General features: G+C 38.4%; 1 protein-coding gene across 3 annotated transcripts in view; it reads right to left on the minus strand.

Moving 5' to 3' along the window:
• FGF14 (fibroblast growth factor 14) overlaps positions 1-24,428 on the minus strand; it is a 570,035-nt gene that overhangs the window by 105,638 nt on the left and 439,969 nt on the right. For 2 of the 3 annotated variants that reach the window (XM_008143957.3, XM_008143958.3), the window contains exons 2-3: positions 19,880-19,990; positions 12,306-12,409 (exon numbers count right to left, since the gene is read on the minus strand). In XM_008143957.3, coding sequence (XP_008142179.1) covers positions 12,306-12,409; positions 19,880-19,990 — 215 coding nt within the window. The remainder of the gene's footprint in view (positions 1-12,305; positions 12,410-19,879; positions 19,991-24,428) is intronic. The other variant, XM_054719924.1, reaches the window with a different exon arrangement.

Raw genomic sequence — 24,428 nt, forward strand, 5'->3', positions numbered from 1 at the left:
AAAGAAGTGCTTTCCTGCAATTCAGACTTGAGAGATAAGCAGACTCATATCTTCTTTGCCAATAATTACTAGTAATGTTTTTCAATGGGGTGAATATGATGTGACATGCATAATAAATATCATCTACAGGAGGGCATTCAAGGAATAATTTAATAAAATATGCTGGTAAAATTAATTCCACCTTCACAATAATCAATCAGGAACTTCATACTGAATACTTCTTACATTCCCTTCACTATTAAAGAAGAGATAGAAAATGTACAAGTATAATCATGGAATCATAGATTCTGAGAAAAATAGAATCCAGCTAGTCAAGATGTACTCCAAATGATTTCCTTCTATCTATTGGATTTCAAGGGGTTTTAGTTTGTTTGTTCATTTTTAAATCTGCAATATTTCACATTATCTTTGAAGCCCCAGCACTTACAGCACAATAGCTGCCATTGAAAGGCATACAGTCATGTTGGTTGAATGAATGACTAGACAAGTTCATTAATACACTCATCCATACCAACTATTTGACTCGTTCATCAGTCATTAAGTGCTGAGTAATACTATGGTGTAGAAATGGTCTTCCACACATTTCAGACAAACCCTTTTGCTATCAGGTAGCTGTGATCACAATTTTGTTAGGTAGATATTATGGGCTGTGGTACAGTTAAGAAAATTTTATAATGATGGGCTCCTATGAGATCAATCCATTCTCTATAAAACACCCAGAAAAGAAGCTCAAGTGTGGGCCAAACACCAGGGTCCTGCTGAAGGAGAAGGAAGTCTCCTTTGTTCCAAAAATGGGACCTGTGTGGGAAGGCCCTGCTTAGAGGAAAACAAAATTATCTCAGAGAAAATAGGGGGCTAGGAAGAGTAAACAATGTATTAAATATCTAATCTAATAATAGACAAATATGCAAATTGACTGCACCTTCGCTACACCTAAGCCACGCCCACCAGCAAAGCCACGCCCACCAGCCAATCAGGACAAGTATGCAAATTACCCCAACAAATATGGCGGCTAATTTGCATATCAAGACAGCGTCGAAAGAAGCCAAGAGCTGCAGAAGGGAGTAAAGCTTCGAAGAAGCAAGCAAGCTGGGGGGGGGGAGGAGAAGGGAGGAGCGAAGTCAGGGCCGGGGGCGAAGGGAAAAGCAGGCGGGCTGGCGGAGAAGGCGGGGCGAGTGACAAGGGCGGAGTGGAGGCGGGCCGGGGGAGAAGGGAAAAGCAGGTGGGCTGGCGGAGAAGGCGGGGCGGGCAACAAGGGCGGAGCGGAGGCGGGGTAGAGTACAGCAGGAAATCCTATTGCAGGATTTTTCCTGCAACGGGAACGCTAGTATATATATATAAATTATATACTTTCCTTTGCCCATATATGGGCAAAGGAAAGTATATAATTGTGAGTACACAAAATACAGAGTTTATTCTTGTATTATTTATTAATTATGTATTATTTATTTGTATTACAACTGTAAACCCCCTTTTTGCCACCCCTGAATTTATTTAATTAGTAATTTTTATTAAAAAATCTAAAAAGCAATCACTTCTGCAGCAACTCAGATTTGTGGTCAGCTATAACCTTCTCTGACAGGATACCACTGTCCTAAATCACACCCTTCCATTCAGTAGGTGCCTGTTGGCCCCCACGCTGATTCTCAGGCTGATTTCTCCCCCGAGCTTTATGTGATAAAAACCACTTCTCTTTTTCAGGATTGCAAACCAGGCATTATTGGTTTGAAATTAAATATTTACTTTGTTACTTTGTTTCTATTTTGTCTTTCTCTATATTATATTTTAAATTTTATCTTTATTGTTGAAATTACTACAGATGTGCGCCCCTTTACTTCATACCCCCACTCCTCTCCTCCCCAGGCCTTCATCACACTACTGTCTGTCTATAAGTTATATATATATGCACTTAAGTTTTTTGGTTAATCTCTTCCCCCGTCAACCCCCACTTCCCTCTGAACTTTGTCAGTCTCCTGCATACTTCAATGTTTCTGGATCTATTTTGCTTGTCAGTTTATTTTGTTCTTTAGATTCCACATATGAGTGAGGTCACGTGATACTTGTCTTTCTTTGACTGACTTATTTAGTTTAGCATAGTATGCTCCAGGTCCCTCCATGCTGTCTCAAAGGGTAAGAGAGCCTTCTTTTTTTTTAGAGATGCATAGCATTCCACTGTGTAAACATACCACACCTTTTGTGTACATTCACCTCCTTATGGCCACTTGGGCTGTTTCCAGATCTTAACTATTGTAAATAATGCTGCTATGAACAGAGGGATGAATGTATTTTTCCGACTCTTAGGATATATTACTAGAAGTGGGATCACTGGGTCAAATGGCAGTTCCATTTTTAATTTTTTGAGGAAACTCTATACTGTTCTCTATAGTGGCTGCACCAGTCTGCATTCCCACCAACAGTGTACTAGGGTTCCCTTTTCTCCACATCCTCACCAGCGCTTGTCATTTGTTCATTTGTTGATAGTAGCCATTCTGGGAGATGTGAGGTGATACCACATTGTCATTTTAATTTGCATCACCCTATTGATTAGTGATTTTGAGTATTTTCATATATCTCTTGGCCATCTGTATGTCCTCCTTGGAGAACTGTCTATTTAGGTCCTTTGCCCATTTTAATTGGATTGTTTGTCTTCCTTTTGTTAAGTTGTATGAATTTTTTATATATTTTGAAAATTAAATGTGTCATGGGCAAATATATTCTCCCATACAGTGGGCTCCTTTTTAATTTTGTTGATGGTTTCTTCTGCTGTGCAGAAGCCTTTTATTTTTATGTAGTCCCATTTGTTTATTTTTTTTCCTTTGTTTCCCTTGCCCTAGGAGATGTATCAGCAAACATATTGCTACAAGAGATGTCTGAGATTTTGCTGCCTAAGGTTTCTTCTAGGATTTTTATGGTTTCACAACTTACAGTTAAGTCTTTTATCCATTTTGAATTTATTTTTGTATGGTGTAAGTTCTTGGTCTAATTTCTTTTTTTTTTTTTTTTTGCATGTACCTGTTCAATTTTCCCAACACCATTTATTGAAGAGACTGTCTTGACCCCATTGTATGCGCTTGCCTCCTTTGTCAAATATTCTTTGAGAGTAATGGCTTGGGTTGATTTGTGGGGTCTCTGTTCTGTTCCATTGGTCTATATGCCTGTTCTAGTGCCAGTACCAGGCTGTTTTGATTACAGTGGTTTTGTAGTATAACTTGATATCCAGTATTGTAATCCCTCCAACCTTGTTCTTCTTTCTCAAGGTTGCTCTATATTATCTTAATGCTCAAGGACACATTTTTTTGTCCTATTCTTTATAGACTGAGCAGAGCAATCATCCAGGATTTTTCTCCACACACTTACTCAAAGGCCAGCTCACTTGGTTAATAGAAAAGGTGAGCATTACTTGTGGTCATGTCATTATGCTTATTCAAGGGGTTTGAACTGGACCATGAGTTTGTCATCATTATTATCATCGTCATCAACAACAGCAGCATTTACTCAAGGTAAGTATAAAATAATGTAATATTAAAGTCATGGTTCATGAGACAGTGATGTATACTGTGTTTATCAAGGTATTGCTCCTTTAGGCACCTGCACAAGGAATGCCTGGGCTACATAGTCAAAATCAGTTCTTGAGGTATATGGAACTCACTCAATTGAAATCTTTTGGGTAAATGTTCTGGGTTTAAGGTATTTGCAATGTTATCAGCATAAGTCTTATCTATGTTGACGAATGTGTACCACTATGAGACTATCTGAAGGCTTAATATTCTCTTCCTATATTATCATCATTTTTATAAAGACACAAGTTATAAACTTAATTCAGCTAGTTCTCTCCTCTATACCCAGTGTCCAAAATTGCCTTTATTGATTATGTATACTTAGGAATCAAGGAAAATATATTAGGAAGCTTTTCAAGAAGTTATGTTATTTAATAAAGCTTTTAATTTCTAATATCTAACTTTACCCATGTAGGTGTTATTCATCCCATTTCTTCATCTTTGATCACATGCAGGAGGAATAGGGAAACAATCACCATCCATCATAGAACAACTCTTTATCCATACACCATTCCTCAGACAGCCCTTAGACTTGTTTCTTCCATGATGAATGAGCTTGGTCATCATCCAACAGTCATTCAGTGGGATTATCACCCACTTGAATAAAACTGAGTGCACTGCATTCCTCCACACCAGCCCCTCCTTCTTCCGGGTTCTATTTTCTCAGGGAAAAGCATCACTGCTCACCAGATTCTGAGTTTCAAATATCTCTCTTCCTTTCCAGTCCCTTCACTGCGGGGTTGCCAACACCAATGTCTCTAGGCCCAGAAACAAAGTTAACTTATATAGTGTCTGCCTTTCTAAGTTTAAGAACTGACATTCAGATCTCTCTCTCTCTCTCTCTCTCTCTCTCTCTCTCTCTCTCTCTCTCTCTCTCTCTCTCTCTCAGACATACACACACACGCTGATGCTGTCCAAACAAAGCAAATGTTTGTAGTTTGCAAGCCCTATTTCATTTTCTCTTCTTTATTCTCTTTTTCTTTTATTCCTTGATTTCCCTGACAACCACTTTTCAAATTTCTGTTTCTATGTATTTCACCTATTTAGATTACAAAGGCAAGATTTATGCAGTTATTTTTTTTATGTGTCTTACTCACTTCAGTTTACTTTCCAATGTCTTCCAGGTTTATCCATGTTGTTGCCAATGCAGAATCGCCTTTCTTTCTTTTTTTTATTAAAATGAATAATATTCCATTGTATACAGACTGGAGCAAAAGTAAGTTTTACAGTTGTGAGTATGCAATACAGAATTGATTCTTGTATTATTATTTATTATATTATTTATTAATTATTGCATTATTTTCCATATGAACAACTGTAAACCTAATTTTGCCCCACCCTGTATACTCAGCATTCCTCATCTGGACTATTGATTGCATGATTTTCACACTGCTACTGATCTATTTCTACTAATTCTCCTGTCACAGGTATAATCCTTTAGAAGTCAAAGATGGCCATATTGTCTCCTAGTCTGGAGAAGGACATTAACCATTCTGAAAGAGGAGGTTAAAGGAAATAGGTGAAAGTGTACGGAGCTAGAGCAGAAAAAGTATTGTGGGTGTGGTTGGAAACTCTAGGCTAGACTTCAGGAGGGAAGATTTTGTTTTTTCCATCTCTGAGTGGGAGGCTGGAGCTGGGGCCAGGTGGGTTCTAATAGCATGATGGAGTGAGTAGAAGGCATGGGCCTCTCTCTGCTCTCTCCTTGTAATATGTCCTCCCCACTTCCTTCCCTTTGCTGTCTCCTCCTCCCATTCTCTCATCTTTCTCTTTCTTTTCTCTCCCCTTTTCCCACTGCTGCCTAATGCTGATTTATATCCTTTTCCCAATGGCTTCCTATTGCTGATTTATAGCCTTTTCTTTTCACTTCTCTTTTTTCCCCTTAAGCTCTCATATCTTTTCTACCTCAGTTCCTTCTTTAAACTCCATAAAATGGCATATGAACTTGGATAACCTAAAAAGGTACATTTATTGCTTTATACAGGTGGAGCAAAAATATATTTACAGTTGTTCATATGGAAAATAATATGATAATTAATAAATAATAATACAAGAGTAAACTCTGTTTCACATACTTATAACTATAAACCTACTCTTGCCCAACCCTGTATTGTCCATTACCAACCTAACAATAGAAAACATGGGATGCTTCATATTTTCCTTTGTCCAAAAGGCTACTTAAATTTAGTTATATGTAGTCTATCACTTGTATTTGTTTCTTAAGGGCATTTTCTCTCTGGTAAGTGACCCTAAGTAGAATGAAGGCATTCTTTCCTTTGTCATAATCAATTGTGTACTGTACATTGGTGTTCAATGTTGTAGGAATTATATGAATACTGAAGGGAAATTTACTGAAGTACTGTACTTGCTTCTTTATTGCTATAAATTATCTTAGTCAAAATGCCAAGAACAGATAATAGCCATTTTCAACCTGGGAAATATATCCAAATAATAATAATGTGGGCAAAAGTATAGGAAAACTTAATAAAAAATATTTTTAAGCACAGCAAGTAAAGCTTCAAAATATGTATAAATTGAAAAGCTATTATTTAACATTTATAAAAGGAAATAAAAACACTCTGACCAGAAGTATAACAATGTGAATAAATGTGTGTATTTAAGCACATGCATAATTCCAATGAAACACACAAATATATATATATATATATATATATATATATATATATATATATATTTAGATAGATAGATGTTAGATACTGTTTCTGTAGAAAAACATGCGTATAGAGTCAAAGTCATAGATTGCTAGAATAAAAGAGACATGAATAATCCTGAAATTTAATATATTTTTTTAAGATAAAGAACTCACCATTCAGAGAAATGAAGAATGAGGGATGAAAGATGAAAAAAAGAATCCATTTTGAAAGGGGTACCTCTTTATATCCAGAGAAATCTGGGATCCTGCTTGGTTATAGTTTTGCCTCCCTCCTCCTAGGAGTCACATCAGATAACAAAAGACTGGTCCTCAGGATAAGCAGTCATCAAATGCCCTTGGTCCCCTATAATGGATATTGATTACCAGTGCTGGTCACTATAGCCCAGATTATGTGCTTAATCCCATGCACTGCCTGGTACCTAAAGAAAAAAAAACACTAGGAGACATGGATAGGATATGCCTACCTGCACTAGAATAAACATGAGTGGCTTCCTGAGGACAGAGTCCATAGATGTGTTTCAAAGAGACAGGGTGGGTACCAGAGATGGACAAAGACCACAAAGAATACTCCATGTGCATAGACATACAGGTGTGTGATGGTGTATGCTTTGTGTTAGTAACTCTCAGGGAAAAAGGGAAAGATTTTGAGGAAAATTAAGTACCACACTGAAAAATCAAAGCAGTTCTATTTCTATGGCCCAAACTTGAACAATGAACACAAGAGCAAATGTTAAGAAGAAGGGACATTGTTGCAACCCATTTGGCTAGAATGTGAACTCTACATGGAGACATACAATTAATGGTAACATGAGGCGAGGAGCTCTGTGGCTTTCCTGTCTAGGAGGCTTTGAAAAATTACGGATGGAGAGCAACACAATTCAAGGCACATCAGTAAGAGATGTCTGCTGGCACCGAGGAGGGAAGGTGGAACCAGCTTTGTAAGAGAGGCTTATGAATGTATTTCTGAAATATGACTGTGACATTAGAAAATTATCTCATATAAAGTAGATAAGACTTGGAAGGTCTTGCAAATGCTTTTTGCATAATACGTAGCATTTGTCTTTTTTCCTTAAACTAAAGATCATTTCATCACTGTGCTCACATTCATTGTATATTGTTGGATGGGTTGATCCCAGCATACAGAGGTGAGAGTATGCAGGTGCCCCAGAGCTTCTGGGTTGCTGCATTAGTTAAGAAGAAGTATGGGATTTCTCTAAACCTCAACTTAGTAGGAGGTGAAGTTAGGAAAACCAAATGATTTATTTTATTCCATGATGGTCTTTGAGCCTGGTTAGTCTTCATACCACTGTCTCCAACTCTACTCTCACCAGTTGGTCTAAAGCTGTCATCATCTCCCCCACTGGCCATTGCAGCGATGCTTGTTGTGTGGTTATTGATTGTTGAGTTGTAGAATCACCCACCAGTGGGCAGGTGGGAGAGGTAGATTCCTGGGCCTCGCACAGGACCTAATGAATTGAAGTAGCTGGAAGTTGATCCATGGAATCGGCTTTTTCCTCTCTCCAGGTGATTCTTTTGGGCCCTATTATTTGCAAAACACAATAGCAGAGCATTCTCTTGATTCATTATAAAAACCTACATGAAAAGGGATTATCTTCCTCTCTACTTGTATCTCTTGGTTATTAGACTCAGCTGAAATATTAATTTCAGGAGAATACCAGGGCTTACTGCCTCCCAGATGGCAGCATCTAGGTAATAGAAACATTTAGAGCACCATTTGGAAACTAATATTCTCATAAATGCCAGCCAGTGGTAAGACAGCACTAACGAATCTTTATACATTTTATGTACATTTTTTACTTCATCATCCAGAAAAATCAATCAGACTAACACCAACATTTTAAACTTCAACATTAACTTAAAGCATCCAGGATACCCTTTCATTTTACAGATGGGAAGACTGGGTGCCAGAGAGTCTGGGACATGATAACACAACACAAGAATCCGCTGTCAGATCCAAGATCCAAGATGAAGGTGTTCTGATAAAAGCCCAGGGCTTTCCCCATTGTATTATCAGTCTCTTTTCCTTCCCTTTCTCCCTACACCTCTTTCTTACATCAGAATAACTATTCTTTTATCTCTGGTCAAATAAGGAATGACAGAGTTTTTTTTTCTCATTTCATGTTTTTCTTCAGTGTTCAGAATTTACTTCAGAGGATTCTCTTAGTCTTTCTAAATCATAGGTTGTTTGGAAGAGGAAAAAAAAAAACTTAACTGTTCCTCACAGCACCATAAATAGTTTATAGTTGATCAAAATACATTTTTATCCTAAACATCACTTCAGACTCATTTTCTAACAAAGTATTTCCTTGTCAGTTTCTGTTCTGCAACGTTGCAGTTTACCTTCAAGGAAACTGTTTATATCTAACACTAAATCTCTTGAGGTACATCTTCAAGAAACATGTTACAATCATTATGACCATAAATGAAATCACTGCTGTCATATTAAAGAAAATATTCCACAGGTGACAAGTAGCTTCAGCATAAGAAAGATGATATTTACATCTCTGTCAGATAACTGTTTTGTCCCACTGAGGCAGAATTACCTGACAAATTCAATATCTTTATTTGGATGGCAAGGGATGATGAGAGTTACTTCCTGAAACGCAGAGGAATACATCTACCTTGAGTCAAATCACTGGTGTGATTTTCATTTAACAGAATTCACTTTGCTCTGAGTATTTTATTGCCTACATTCTCAAAAAAAATTGCTCCCATATTAGACATTGGTTTACACTTCAGAAACATTAAGTTGATCATTTTAAAGTGGGTATAAGCTTAAAACAGATTCCTCCATTTCCCAGACTTAAATCTTTAAACTTTTTTCTTTAAACCTGAGCTTGGAGTTCTCCTTTAAAAAAATTTACTCAAACTTGTTCAAAATTTCTTAGTTGGGTTAGCCACCCTGGCTTTTAAATTTAAAGCCCAAACATTACGTGTAATACACTTTAAGAATATTTGACACCCAGTATTTAATATCAAACATTTCTTGAATAAATAGAATTCCCTATGATTTGTATTGTTTTATTTGAGAATCTCCAAAGAAAACAGATCGTTTCAAATTATACTTTTTAATATCTAAAATGAAGTTTCTTCCCAAGGTACCCAATCCCTAATGGTTTTCATTACATCAACACATGCTTATAAGTTGTTACTAGAATGGGTGCCAGACCATATTATGAACATGTCTGGCACATGGAAGCAATACTGTATAGTGAAACAGTTAGAAAGTAAACTGTGAGTCAGACTAATAGTGCTCAAATCTTGTCTGCTCTACTTGGATGACTTCACACAGCTTCTCAAACTTTCTGTACATCAGTATCATCATTTTAACAGTATTTGCTTAATAGGTTGCTGCAAGGATGAAATGATCTAACCTATAAAGTGCCGAAATCCGTGCTAGGCAGAGTGCACTATATACATATAGTGGCTATTATTATTTTATAAGTAGAACTATTATTGCATAGTATAATAACTGTTGTATTGTGCTGTTATGTTATTATTTTAGTAGGCTCTCAGTAACTAATTATGGAATAAATGAGTGAATGTGAGAAAACATTCTTTTTGCCAAAATATTTGAACTTCAATTTTTATTACATTGAAATACACAGGACACTTTAACTAAAGAGTATTAGTAAAAACTGGGAATTTCATTTGATTTTTTTATCTAAGTCCCTTTCCTACAAGATGGAGAAATATGCCTGGAGTTGTCATTGGGACAATTCCTGGGGCAGGGGCTGTTGCCAACAGATGTGATTCCTGGGCAGGGAGGTCTTATTTGGAACTCAGTAGAAGGTTCCAAATTAGCAAGAGCATTTCCCACCTCACCACAAAAGGAATCCACCACTCACATTTTAAGGGCCTGGTCTGGGCAGAGGGGATCTCTTAGGGTAGGGGTGGGCGAATAGAGTGCCTCTTACCAGATCCTGGTCTCAGAGCACAGTGTCAAAGATGGGAAGGGGAGAAAACCAAGATCCGCAAAGCAGAGAATCAAGCCACCAAAGAAAGGGTGGTCCAGAAGCCAAGCAATAGGAGAGTCAGAGAGTTTAGAGTAGAAAATATGCCTGGAGTTGCCATTGGGACAATTCCTGGGGCAGGGGCTGTGGCCAACAGATGTGATTCCTGGGCAGGGAGGTCCCATTTAAGATGCCGAAGACTGGGCCAGTCAGTTGGTGCCTTCCTCACTTGTATTTCTGCTGCACTGCTTACATTGCAACAAATATAACCAGGACTCCCTTGCATTTTAGGCTAATGCACATACTCCTACCTTTAAAAAAAATAGCACACGCCCTAACTGGTTTGGCTCAGTGGATAGAGTGTCAGCCTGCGGACTAAAGGGTCCCAGGTTCGATTCCGGTCAAGGGCATGTACCTTGGTTGCGGGCACATCCCCAGTAGGGGGTGTACAGGAGGCAGCTACTTGATGTTTCTCTCTCATTGATGTTTCTAACTCTCTATCCCTCTCCCTTCCTCTCTGTAAAAATTCAATAAAATATATTATTTAAAAAAAAATAGCACACTCGCACAACATCATCACAAAAAAATATAAAGTATCTTTCTCAGTAGCAAAAGTAAAACAAACATTTAAATTTCTCCTGACATCAACACATATATCAGAGCATAACAATGTAATCTGGGGAGGAGGTCAAAGGTGGGGGGAGGGGACATCTGCAATACTTTCAACAATAAATATGAATTTTTTAAAAATCATCAACAGAAACCAAAGACTAGAGGCTATGGCAGATACTGAATCTAATAATGTTTAGGCATCTCAAAGATTACTTGGGGGAAGAGAAACAAAAGTAACAGAATAAATGTCAAATCAATAAAGTTTGATTTGTATCTGAAATAACACATCTTTAGAAAATGATCTTCATCTAAATAGAATTTTTCCTCAAGGGGGATAGGGAATTCTAGCTTGAGCATGCTTGCAGAGGTTGAATATTCATCTTATGTAACAGAATGCAATTTGCACAATTTGGGGCCAGGTCTGCATGCAGGAACACCTTCAGGGAACTCAGAAGAAGGTTCCAAATTAGCAAGAGCATTTCCCACCTCACCACAAAAGGAATCCACAACTCACATTTTATTTTCTTTGACAGATTTTCCAGATTTGTTAAATAAAATGTATCAAATTTTTATTACATTGAAATACACTCCTCATGGGAGGCCCTAAAGAATGTTTCTGCTTAAGTTCTGTGTGCATGTGTGTGCCTGTGCATAATATTTGTATGAATATTTACATGTAGTTTTTTTGATGATGGCATTTAACAACAACAGAACTAGTATTTAACAACAACAAAAGCAAATAAAAACATTTTTCCTTGAGGCACTATGACTTTGATCTATTGATTTTTGCTCAGAGAAAAGCAGAAAGAAGTACTTTCATCTAAGTCTCTAATGCTGGAACCTGTGTTGAAAATTAACTCTAACAGCATTATAATGTATGTATACAGCACATCTGAATGCAAATTATTTGTAAAGAGTAAATATTCCAGAAGAGGTTATATGTCTGGAAAAGTGCTCAACTTTATAAACGCAAAACAAGGAGACTTGCTTAGAGTTAAAAGCAATATACATTTTGATATTAGAAGTTGTTCCTAGTAAAATGCTTACACATTTTGAATTCTTATTTTTAAAAGAACTAGTCCCTTTAAATGTTTCTCTTTTCTGTTCAGAATTCACATTAAGTCTGTTTCTTTTTATAAAATAATCTTTTACAAGAGGTTCTCAAAGACAAGTACATTTCTAAATAGAAATAAAAAGATTATATTAACATAAACTCTTTCAAAATTGCTCAATTTTCTATAAACTGGGTCACTTTTTAAAATATGCAAATACACAATTTTACAAGGTAATAATGTCACTCTTCTGCTTGATATGCTGTTATTAACAAACACTGATGAATAATGAATAAACAGCTCCCACAACACGGTAGCAAAGATAAAAAACAGAGGCAATAGACAGGACTTTCTCATTTTGTTATTGCTGTTATTGCTAATGCTATTGCTATTTTGCAAACATTGAAAGAAGGACCAATGACTACGGCATGCTACTTACTGATGGATAGAGATAACCTTCTCCATTCATGGCTATGTACAACCCTGTCTTCACTCCCTGGATGGCAACAACGCGCAGTCCCACTGGTATGAGGTTGAACAGTGCTGGAAAGATAAACATGGTCTGTCACAAATGGGCAGAAAGTCACAAAGCACTGCCATCACCTATCTCTCATTTATTTTATTTAAGAAACATCATCTTTGTTACAACCTCCTGAGAAGTTCCAATTAACTAACTTTTATTTCTCTTTATAATTAAGAAATTAATTCATAGTGTCTGCTATGAATAGAATTAGCACTTGAACTTTAGTTTGTAGATCTTAGCAGTCTGTCTATAGCATTTTGAAGAGCTGGTGGGAAAATGAGCAGAACCAAGCCTATAATTATGCTTCTAGTGTCACAGTCTCTGACACCACTTGATACCAAAGTAATCAGCTGTAAAGGTTCTCAAAGAGGAGAATTTAAAAAGTCCAAGTTGACTGTTTATCCTGGCCTTTCCTGCAGAAGGTGTGCTTAATCACTGCAATGCAGCACAGCCCAGAGTTAAAAAGGCAATTCCAAAACTCAATTACTGTTGCTGAACCAACATGATAATCCAGCAGAGCCCAGGAAAGATGTACATCTGATAATGTGCTAAATCTAGAAAGAACTAATCAAACCGAATGCAATGCAAATTTTAGAAAGAAATACTCTTTATTAATAGTTCATAAAACTATTAATGAAAACTAAAATAAAAGAGGAAAAAGTTCTCAATTTTACCCACCTTAGAGAAAAAAGATCATTTGTTACCATGTTTTTGTTTCTTCCCTTATTGATAAAGAAGTGTTTTTATATGTGTGTGTTTTTTACAGAGTGTAGAAAGCAATGTTATATTGGTTTTATAAAAAGTATTAACACATTTCCATGCCGGTGTCACATGTTGACTGTTTAGTGGGTTTTCTGGCACCATGTTTAGTAATCATTTGATGATTTGGGAGACTTTATTATAGATACATTTATAAGAGAACTATTGATTATCCACAGTGAGTTTGTCTGCTCCCATCCAAGTTCTTTTTAATTTATGTCTAAGCCTAAGCAATAGAACCAGACCAGAATAGTCAAGACAGAAGTAAAATGCTGAAGTAAATATATAAATATTTTCACTTTTTGTTTATTAACTGTATTACATAAAAGATAAATAATTTTTAAAATGTGAGAAATTTTGACTTCAATCTATGGGTCTACTCAATATATAGATATGTATTGTGCTCTATTTAATGTGGAGGCATATTTTTAATAGGGTAGACAAAGTTACACCTTCTCTTTCAGGTATTACATCCCATCCCAGTATCCAAAGATGTCTGTGCTACACAACTGATAAAAGACAGGCGATGGCTGTAGGTAATTTTCTCTAGAAGAATACTCAGGGGCATATATGATTGGGTAGATCATTAGCTTTCCTGGTACAAACTAACATTGGGATGTTCAAACTGAGGAATGAGATTTATATTTGCTTATTTCTACTATTTAATATTAAACATGAGTGTGGAGTTGGTGAGTACTATGAGGTGCTTGTGTCATTGTAGCTCTTAGTATTCTTTGTTTGTAGAAGACCATTGGCCATTTTCACTCTTGTCTAGAACATCTGCACTGTTCCATCTTCCTCATAGTTTGAAAGGATGGGCACCAGGATAATTCCTAATTTATGTGCAAAACATTTTTTAGGGAAAACATACTGGTATGCCTGACCATGCAAACTAGTCTAACCTAATATGTTTAAATTTAATTACTCTAAATTTCATATCCCTAACGGTATTTGTAGGTTCCATATATTTGGTATAGACCAGCTGGTATAATTCATGAGCTCACCAAAATAAAAGTGTATGGGAAAAATAAAAATTATAAAGGATAGTCTAAAATGACCATACTAAAATTAACACACTGGGTTTTTCTTCCAGGATTTTGTTTTGGACCTGAATTATAAATACAAGTTATCATTTATGAAATGATAATAAAAAGTGAATCCAATAATCACTGTCATGTGGAAGACTGTCCAGAGCTGACCATGTTGGATACATGGTGTTAATTAAAGCCACGGGTCCCCACATTAATTGAGACATTATATTTTTTAATTATTTTTGTATTATACATAATTATAAAGCAATGCCACAAAGTTTAGGGGAGTAAAAATAATGAAGAAGTTCATGTTATTTTGTTTACTCTGTGGAATACTCTAGGTCTCCGCAGAGTAGTGATTTTCAATGCTGGCTGTACTTTAAAACTAGGACAGCCATGTCCAATCCCAGATAAAATCAGAATTTCAGGAAGTTGGTGTAGGGCATAACACACTTATTCTGAAAGCTCCTCAACGGACCCTAAGCTACAGCCAAGATGAGGAGCGCCATCCTAAGGCTTTGTGGGGTGGTGGTCACTGAGAGCTATCAACCATCTAATCTAATAATAGACAAATATGCAAATTGACCGCACCTTCGCTACACCTAAGCCACGCCCACCAGCCAAGCCACGCCCACCAACCAATCAGGACGAGTATGCAAATTGCCCCAACAAAGATGGCGGCTAATTTGCATATCAAGACAGTGTCGAAAGAAGCCAAGAGCTGCAAAGGGGAGTAAAGCTTCGAAGAAGCAAGCAAGCCAGGGGGGCGGGGGGAGGAGAAGGGAGGAGCGAAGTCAGGGCCGTAGGCGAAGGGAAACGAAGGCGGGCTGGAGGAGAAGGCGGGGCCGGCGGCAAGGGCGGAGCGGAGGCGGGGCCGGGGGCGAAGGGAAACGCGGGCGGGCTGGAGAAGGCCAGGCGGGCCGCAAGGGCGGGGCGGAGGCGGAGGCGGGGCCGGGGCCGAAGGGAAACGCGGGCGGGCTGGAGGAGAAGGCAGGGCCGGCGGCAAGGGCAGAGCGGAGGCGGGGCCGGGGCTGAAGGGAAACGCGGGCAGGCTGGAGGCGGAGGCGGGGCCGGGGGCGAAGGGAAACGCGGGCGGGCTGGAGGAGAAGGCAAGGCGGGCGGCAAGGGTGGAGCGGAGGCGGGGCCGGGGCTGAAGGGAAACGCGGGCGGGCTGGAGGAGAAGGCAGGGCCGGTGACAAGGGTGGGGCGGAGGCGGGGCCCGGGGCGAAGGGAAACGTGGACGGGCTGGAGGAGAAGGCAGGGCCGGCGGCAAGGGTGGAGCGGAGGTGGGGCCGGGGCTGAAGGGAAACGCGGGCGGGCCGGAGGAGAAGGCGAGGCGGGTGGCAAGGGCGGAGCGGAGGCGGGGCCGGGATCGAAGGGAAACGCGGGCGGGCTGGAGGAGAAGGCGAGGCGGGCGGCAAGGGCGGGGTGGAGGCGGGGTAGAGTGCAGCAGGAAATCCCATTGCAGGAATTTTCCTGCAACGGGAAAGCTAGTTTTTACATATCAAGGTATTATGTTGAGAATTTCTAAGGTGAGAGGGGTTGGTTTGTGTGAGGTTTAAACATTGCTATCGTTACTAGCCTATTGATATTTCTGTAGTCCTAGTCTGCTTGCAGTATCTATTAGGTCTGGTAACTGGAACAATGGAGTTTGGCAGCATAAAAAAACTGCATGGCATCCCCAAAAGCAAAATAAAGAAAAGAAAACCACTACCTAATCAAATACCATAGTTCCTGGTACTACTACCTACCATAGTTCCTGGTACTACTACCTACCATAGTTCCTGGTACTACTACCTACCATAGTTCCTGGTACTACTACCTACCATAGTTCCTGGTACTACTACCTACCATAGTTCATGGTACTACTACTTACCATGGTTCATAGTTCATGGTATGTCTAGTTATCTGAATAATATCACATTTTTAAGGAAGTACCCCCTGAAAATGAGTGTGGTCATGAAGCAAACCGGGTGTTCACTTCATCTTGTGAAAGATCCTTCAAGGGCATAAAGAAGTCAGTGATAAACAGTCAAGTTGCTGCAGCATCCTCTCTATTATCAAGCTTTTTTGTTGTTGTTGTTGTTGTTGTTGCTTGCCACTTTTTCCTCCCAGAGGCTCCTGGATCCCAGGCTGGAAACCCTAGGATGACATTAGTGTCAGCTTCAACTACCTGCTGGCCTTTTCCTCTTCTTAATTTATCTAAAAAGTATGACAAATGCAGCTTAGCAGGGTGCTTCTGACTTTGTCTACTTCTAAATAATTTCACATTTAAAAGTGGGATATGTGTTGAACTCAAATCACAAAGATCGGAAGGTTTAAGCCTCAGGCTTGTCCTGTTAGTAAATGTAGGTGGTATCAGGGCCACTCTTAGGTGCTTTCCCCTTATTTTTCCCTACTTATGGATGACTAAACCTTGTTTGGTGGTCAGAGAATTATCATAAAACTGAAACCTGTTGGTGAAAACTTGTATCACACCCTTCCTCCAACCAAAAGGACAATGCTCTCATCAGGAGCCATCTCTAATGCTCGCTCTCAGTTAAAGAATACCTTTCTGGGCTAACAATTTTCTTAAGATTCATGAGACTACTGCAATGAACCCGAGAAAAGAAAATATCTTAAAATTCATCATTAACAAAACTGTATACTTTAGTTCAAAAGGTGACAGTACACAAAAGCAGAGTTAATTAGTAATTCCTACTGCTTTTGTAAAGCTGCTATAATTCTGCCAAGTTTTATTAAATTTTATGGTTATACAATTTTTATAGCTTTTTGAGGAGAGAACCTGTTTCTCACCCTGCTTTATACTGTTCTTCTATGGCTCTGCCAGTGTTGAAATGGTAACAAAACCAGCCAAATTGGCTTACAGTGTATAAAAATGCAATGAAAGTTGTAAGAAAAGAAGCTGCAGACCAGATCTTTGCATAAGAATTTAACTCCCTTGAGTGTGGGTAAGGTGATTTAGTTCTGACTTGCTTTTACACAGGGGCTCCTGTCCCGGCTTCATGCCCCAAACTGTTCACCTGCAGCATTTAGGGGAATAAGAGGTGATCTCAAGAGTTACCAGGAGATTATGTTCCTTCTGATGCAGTTACACAATAGGAGGGAAGAAGCCCATACATTTAGAGAACAGAACGTCACGTATCTTTGAGTATGTGAGCTTTCCAGTTTAGTGTGTGATATTATTCAGATAACTAGACATAATTATGTGTGGATGTATACAATGTCTACATCTGCACTTTACAATTTAGAAAAGATTGTGCTACTTCTTCAGTTCTGAAGGATTATGCTTTTAAACGAAGTCTACTTGAACATTCTGAATCTGATATTGATTCTCATCACTAAAAGGAACCGATTCATTTGGCATTATAAAAACAAAAGAAGAAGGTAGGAAAAAATCATAAAACATTCATTTGAAGGAAATTATTTTTCTAAGAATTCCAATTATGCAGCATCTTCATACAGCTGTATTTTATTTCCTTTTTTAAAAAAAACCTTTGTCAGAATAGATGACAACAGCCTCTAGTCTGATAAGTCAGAGCCGGCTCTTGTAGTGATCAGAGTTAGGAAAACTAGTTTCCTTGCTCTACTAGACTCTGGTCAAAGGAAATCAGAGAACATTGAAGACATCAGAACTTATTTATATCAAAAGTTCATGACCCCCATAACTGTGAGATGTAAGAAAAAGGGAGCATCTTTTTTGAAATAATTGGCAAGGAGTTAAAGATTAAAAAAAAAGAAAAAAAAAGCAGAAGTATGTGTGAACTTGAACCAGGAGAAATTGGCATCTTTTACAGAACAAAGATAGTCAAGTACTGATAATTTTAAAAACATTTGACCAAATTATCAAAATGCCAAGTAAACAATGACACTGATCTTTTAATAAAAATGCCTCCTCTTTCTTCTGTCTGAATTAATTTACCTTCTCTTTTCTTAAGTCAAAAAATGAAATAAAACAAAAATAAACCAAAGAGCAAATATGATAGGGAAAAGTTAAAAATAGAAAGGATGATATAATAGATACATAAAGGGAAAACTATTAGAAATTGAAAAAGAGTAAAGTGTAGATAAACCAAAAAGAATTTTAAAGTTTAAAAAAAAAAAGGAAAATGAAGCAATATCCAAGTTTAAAAAATAAACACAGTGGCTTTAAAAATATTGATATTTCACACAGTAATTCAATTGCAAAAATATTCTATTTCATATTATTAGGGGCTCTCAGAATCAATATTAGTGAAACTTTGATTACTAGAATTTAAAATAAAAAATGCCTATAATTGGCTTACATGCATTCAAATCCTTCCTTCTTGGTATTGGAATGAAGTTCTATAAAGAATAAATGAGTCTTGGCCAGAAATCTCAGTTGGTTGGAGCGTTGGCCCCTGCACTGAAGGGTCCAGGTCAAGGGCATGTACCTGGATTGCAGGTCCAATCCCTGGCCCAGATCTGAGCACATGTGGGAGGCAACTAATCAATGTCTGTCTCGCATTAATGTTTCTCTCCCCCCCCCCCCCCCTTCCTCTCTTCCACTATCTCTAAAAAAAAAAAAATCAATCGGAAAAATATCCTTGGGTGAGCAATAATAGCAATTAAAAAAAGAATAAATGATAAATGGATGAAAAGCTTCAGATCCATTCCTGATCCACTGGTAATATATGGTTAAATATTTTTAATAAAATCAGGTTTTGCTTTTCACTAATTTTCCTGAGCAGTAGAAAGTGTGTCTATTTTAGAACTGATGTGCTAAATTAAAAGAAATCAGATGCCCATGTAAATAGAAAATGGGAAAGAAAAACACATAAAAATTGAATAAGGAGCAACACCAGAATACAAATACAAAGAAATATTATATATTAAAAAAATAACAAAATGAAGACAGACATTAATATGATAGGAAGTGTGTGGCTTTTTACTAAAAAATTTTATCACAGACCCAATTCTATATCGTAGTCAAACATTGTATACAATGTATTTAGAGGCACACAGCCTTCAAGTCCTCTCTATAAAGAGATCCTTTCTTGTTGAATGCAAATGTTTAAAAAGTTAAATTTTTATTACTTAAACCAGTGGTCGGCAAACTCATTAGTCAACAGAGCCAAATATCAACAGTACAACGATTGAAATTACTTTTGAGAGCCAAATTTTTTAAACTTAAACTTCTTCTAACGCCACTTCTTCAAAATAGACTCGCCCAGGCCGTGGTATTTTGTGGAAGAGCCACACCCAAAGAGCCGCATGTGGCTCATGAGCCGCAGTTTGCCAACCACGGACTTAAACCAATTTGTAGCCCTTGAGTTTCCAGAATTATCATTAATAAGCTACAGTCCTGATAAAAATAACACTTCCAAAGTAAACATGTAATCAACTTCTATTTTAAAGCTCTAGTGTACTTATTTGACTTTTAGGGCAATGAGGTTAAAAGTAATGATAATATGTGAGTTATGACAATTGTGTGAAAAATGCTTAAGATATTAACAGGACTGTCTTAAAGTAGCAGGTTTCTTTCGTTGCTCTATTAATATTTTTATCCATGTGGTCCAAGTAAAATTGTAAGTGTTATTCTAGTTGCAACATTGTAAGAATGAGCCAACATAACCAAAAAACTGCAAATGTGTTTTTTTAAAAAGTCATTTAAGTAGCAGTAGCGGCCTGTCTTCTACCAACTGTGTTAACAACTGGAGGCCTGAGGCTGGCACTTACTAGAATTAGTGCTGTCATCCTTGGTTCCGTCGAGAGCTCCATCGGGGTGCATTTGCAAGTAGTAGCCTTGCCTGCAATATAACCTGGTCACTATGCCCTTGAGCTGGGGATCTGAAAGGCAAACACAGTTTTCATAAGCCTCACCATGTATCACAATAGAATTTCTTTTTCTTTTTTTTTTTCTTTCTTTCTTTTTAAGAACCAAGAGGGCATTTTAGAGAAGTAGCATCTTATAGTTTGTATCTCCCAGGTTTCTCTGTATTTGTGAAACTTGGAGTATACTAAGCATAGAAGGCAAAGAAAACATTGTTGTAAGCTGCATCTGTCAGCAGCAGAAAATGGGTCATTTTATAAAACCAATATGCATGCATTTAAAATATTAGTTAAAACGATTAAACTGATTAATCTATTAGTTTAGCTGTTAGTTGAGTCCTAAAATAATTAGTAGTTTAAGCTACTATCATTCAGGATGTCAATACAAGAGTTTTATAAAGTTCAGACTCAAACAAACGATATTAAAGCCCTATGAATGGAATTTAAAACTTAATTTAATAAGTAACCCCAAAGTGTGAAAAACCTGTATTTTTTTTTAAAAGTCATACTGGCCCTGGCTAGATAGTTCAGTTGGTTAGAGCATCTTAACCATACATCAAGGTTTCCTGTTCAATCCCTGGTCAGGACACACAAGAGTCAACCAGAGGATACAAAAATTAGAAAAACAACAAGTCTCTCTCTCTCTCTCTCTCTCTCTCTCTCTCTCTTCTCTCTCTCTCTCTCATCAACAAATAATTAAAAATTAATTAAAAATTTAAACAACAACAAAAATCATACAAACATTTTTATGAACATTCTTAGAAAAAGCCCCAATATGGGGAATGTTGCCTGCATGTCTAAAGGGTCACTCTAACTTGCATGGAGGTCTCTTTGGCTCTTATGCGTGATCCAGAGGAAAACGAGGAAGCTGGCTTCTGAACTCAGGCTGAGACCAAATAACAAGCCTGTGCTGTGAGGTCAGCTCTGGCCACAATCTAGACAAACCAGACGAATTTAATAGATAATCCCCACTTATAGAACTAAGAAGGAAAGCAAAATTATCAATAGGCATTATGGTTCCTGGCCAAAAGGTCTTGAGGTAGAGGACAATGGAAGTTTATTAAAATAAAAATGGAACTTACATAGGAACACACTTCTTATTTAACGATTCAGTGAAAACAGGACCACTCTGGTGATCCAGTGCTTCACACAGAGCCAGCTGTATCTTTGAAAATAAATATTGCCGGTGGCTTTTCAAAAGCCATGCCCATATCAGAACTAGATTTGATGTGGTATATCACAATCCTCACCATCTCCACAATTGCTGAAAGGGACATGCTATCCAAACAATAGATGTCACAGAACAATGAAGCCTAGCACCTTGGAATCAACAGAAAAATCGTGGTCGCCACTCCAACTCAAGTCTCCTCCTACCGGGGTGGTGAACACACAGATGATATAAAATAGTGCACCTGAAACCTATGTAATTTTATTAACCAATGTCATCCCACTAAATTCAATAAAAATAAAAAATATTCCTTGCTATATTATAGGGTGTTTTTTATAAAGAAAAAAAATGTGGATTTGTAAAAAGGTGAACACAGTACACACACATGCAAAAACAAAAACAGAAAAAGATGTTCAAAAGTAGAATAGTCTTAGCCTTTTGTTTAGTCCTCAAGAAGTTAAAAATGCCAATATCTGTTTAAATGTACATCTGATAATACTAATAACTTGAAAAATGACTCCATGGTGCACAGATTTTCTTCAGTTAGTATAACATTATAGAAAACCTGAAACATAATGTATGAACACCACAGCACCATATCAGTGTGATTAAATGTATCCTATCTAATAAAGAGGGGATATGCAAATTGACTGTCATGCCATCACAAAGATGGTGGTGCCCATAGCCACAAGATGGCGGCATCCAGTTCTCTTAGCCCTGCTGGAGTCCCCCAGTCCTTTCAGCCTCAACGGGTGGGGTGGCAGACACACGGTGTGGCCGAACCCACCCTCAGCCCCCCAGCCACCCAGGGCAGGACCAAGGCACAGGCAAGTCTCGGATGGCAGCTGCCCAGCCACCCAGGGCAGGCCCAAGGCACAGGCAAGTCTTGGATGGCAGCTGCCCAGGGCCAGCCCGAGGCTCAGGTAACCAGAGCCAGCCAGCTTGTGCTACTGGCAGTGGCAGCAGCAGAGGTGTGATGGGGACATTGCCTTCCCCTGATTGCCGGGTCGCCTCCCGCCCCTGAAGGCTCTCAGACTGTGAGAGGGGCAGGCTGGGCTCAGGGACCCCCCCCCCCTCCAGTGCATGAATTTTCATGCACCGGGCCTCTAGTTAGAATATAAATGTTTTCAGAAGTCTAGGATTTAAAAAAGAAAGATCTAAGTGATTATTCGATCATGTTATGCAGGTGCCTTATTCTGTAGTATATTGACTTTAAAAATCACATCACTCTAAGATATGCATTAGTGGAAAAAAAATACTCTTGCACCTTAGTCTGCCCATCACTCAGTAAGACTTGACTGGGCAATCAGCCCTCTAAGTATTGAGGACTTCTTTTCTTAGGTTTGCTGCATCAGATTTTTGCTCATCACTGAGAACAGTAGCATAGAAGAGAACAAAAGTAAAAAAGCAGGGGAGGGGAGGCAAATTCTTAATTGCTACAAAAACATAGAGAATTTTAGAGATTGGCAATTTTTCTATAAATTGTTTATGTCCTGAATCACTTATTTTAAATAATCGCATGTTTTAGCTACTATATCTTCTGAACTTGAATTAACTAGGTCAGCCAACGCAGGGCGAAGGCACACGCTCCCTCACACTTGCAAGAAGAGAGCCCTACTTTTATGATTTTTCTATTATCAGAATAAAAAGAGATAACAAGTATTGATGGGGATGTAGAGAAAAGGGAAGCTGCATGCACTGCTGGTGGAAATGTAAATTGGTGCAGCCACTGGGGAAAAAAAGGTTCCTCAAAAAATTAAAAATTGAACTACCATGTGATCTAGCAATTCCACTTCTGGGGACTTATCTGAAGGAAAGGAAATCAGGATCTCAAAGAGATAGCTGCATCCCCATCTCATGGATGGCATCATTATTCACAATGTGCAAGACATGGAAACAAGGTGTGACCATCAACAAGTAAATAAAGAAAGAACACGTAAATATTACAATGAAATATTATTGCGCTTTAAAAAGAAGGAAACCATGCCATTTGTGACAACATGGATGAACCTGGAGGACTTCATCCTAAGAGAGCCCTGCGTGACCTCACTTTATTTCTGATAAAGGAAGTGTAAGCAAAACATGGGATTGTGGTTTTTGAGTTCTCAATTAACTCCAAGAAAACAAAATAAAATTGATTTCTATTTACCTAGTTTCATATTACTTGGTATTTTCTTTTTAGAAACCATAACAGCCCTGTGTTCTTCTCGGGTGCCAGGCACTGTTCTAAGCACATCACGGGACTAACTCATTGCATCCTCACCACAAGTTATGTAATAGGAAGCCCTTTCTGACAATGAGGAAGTGGAGACACAGGGCTAGTAAGTAACCTGACGAAGAGCTCATAACTAACAAGTGCAAAGCTGGGTTTTAACGTGTTCCTGCCCACTTCACTACGACCCTATGTGGCTTCTATAAATTGAAGAATCAAAATAAACCAACTTAAAAACCTAAAATAAAACGGAAACCAATCTGGTTTGTTTTCTGAAACTAGGTGTTTAAAGATCAACCACGATTGTATCTAAACCCAAATCCTGCATACCTGCAGCCAAATCTGTGATATAAAGCAATAACATGAAGTTAGAAAGAATCAAAGTTCTTGAAAATCTATTCCACAATCCATCCCACTTTGCCACTGGCTGCATTTCCAATAAATCTCTCTACCCATGCAATTTAATACTGTAAGTTTAAACCTCCTCCAGTATCATCTTCACCAACTCCATCCAAAAGGTATTTCTGCCCTTGACATGACTACTTATATTAACAGTATCTGTCCCCTAAAGATCAACTCCATGCTTGACTTCAAAAATATATATTTTTATTGATTTCAGAGAGGAAGGGAGAGGGAGAGAGAGAGAAACATCAATGATGAGAGAGAATCATTAATTGGCTGCCTCCTGCACGCCTGACCTCCTGGTTCTTAGGTCGAAGCTCACCCACCAAGCCACACCCAGCTGGGCAATGCTTGCTTTTGTTTTTTTTTATTTCCCCTAATGAGCTGTCTAATACCTACAGATACTGTCTTCCCAAGCTCCTTCATTCTTTTTCCATTTTCACAGCTGGTAGCAGCTAAACCCCTCAGGGCCTCTCCTCTCCTAGGTGGTCTTCCTATTTGTACTGTGCCTGTTCTAATCCATCAGATCCTGAAATACTTAGCCACTCTTTGCTGCCGGCTCAATTACTCAAACACCCTGCAGCCATGGGGCCCCATCTTGTCTGCCTGGCCTTGTTTTCTCCTGCTCCCACGCAGTGCCCTGTTTGTAGCCCAACCTGGCTCACTGTGGACTG

Source organism: Eptesicus fuscus, chromosome 8, assembly GCF_027574615.1.
Source record: "Eptesicus fuscus isolate TK198812 chromosome 8, DD_ASM_mEF_20220401, whole genome shotgun sequence".
Classification (NCBI taxonomy): domain Eukaryota; kingdom Metazoa; phylum Chordata; class Mammalia; order Chiroptera; family Vespertilionidae; genus Eptesicus; species Eptesicus fuscus.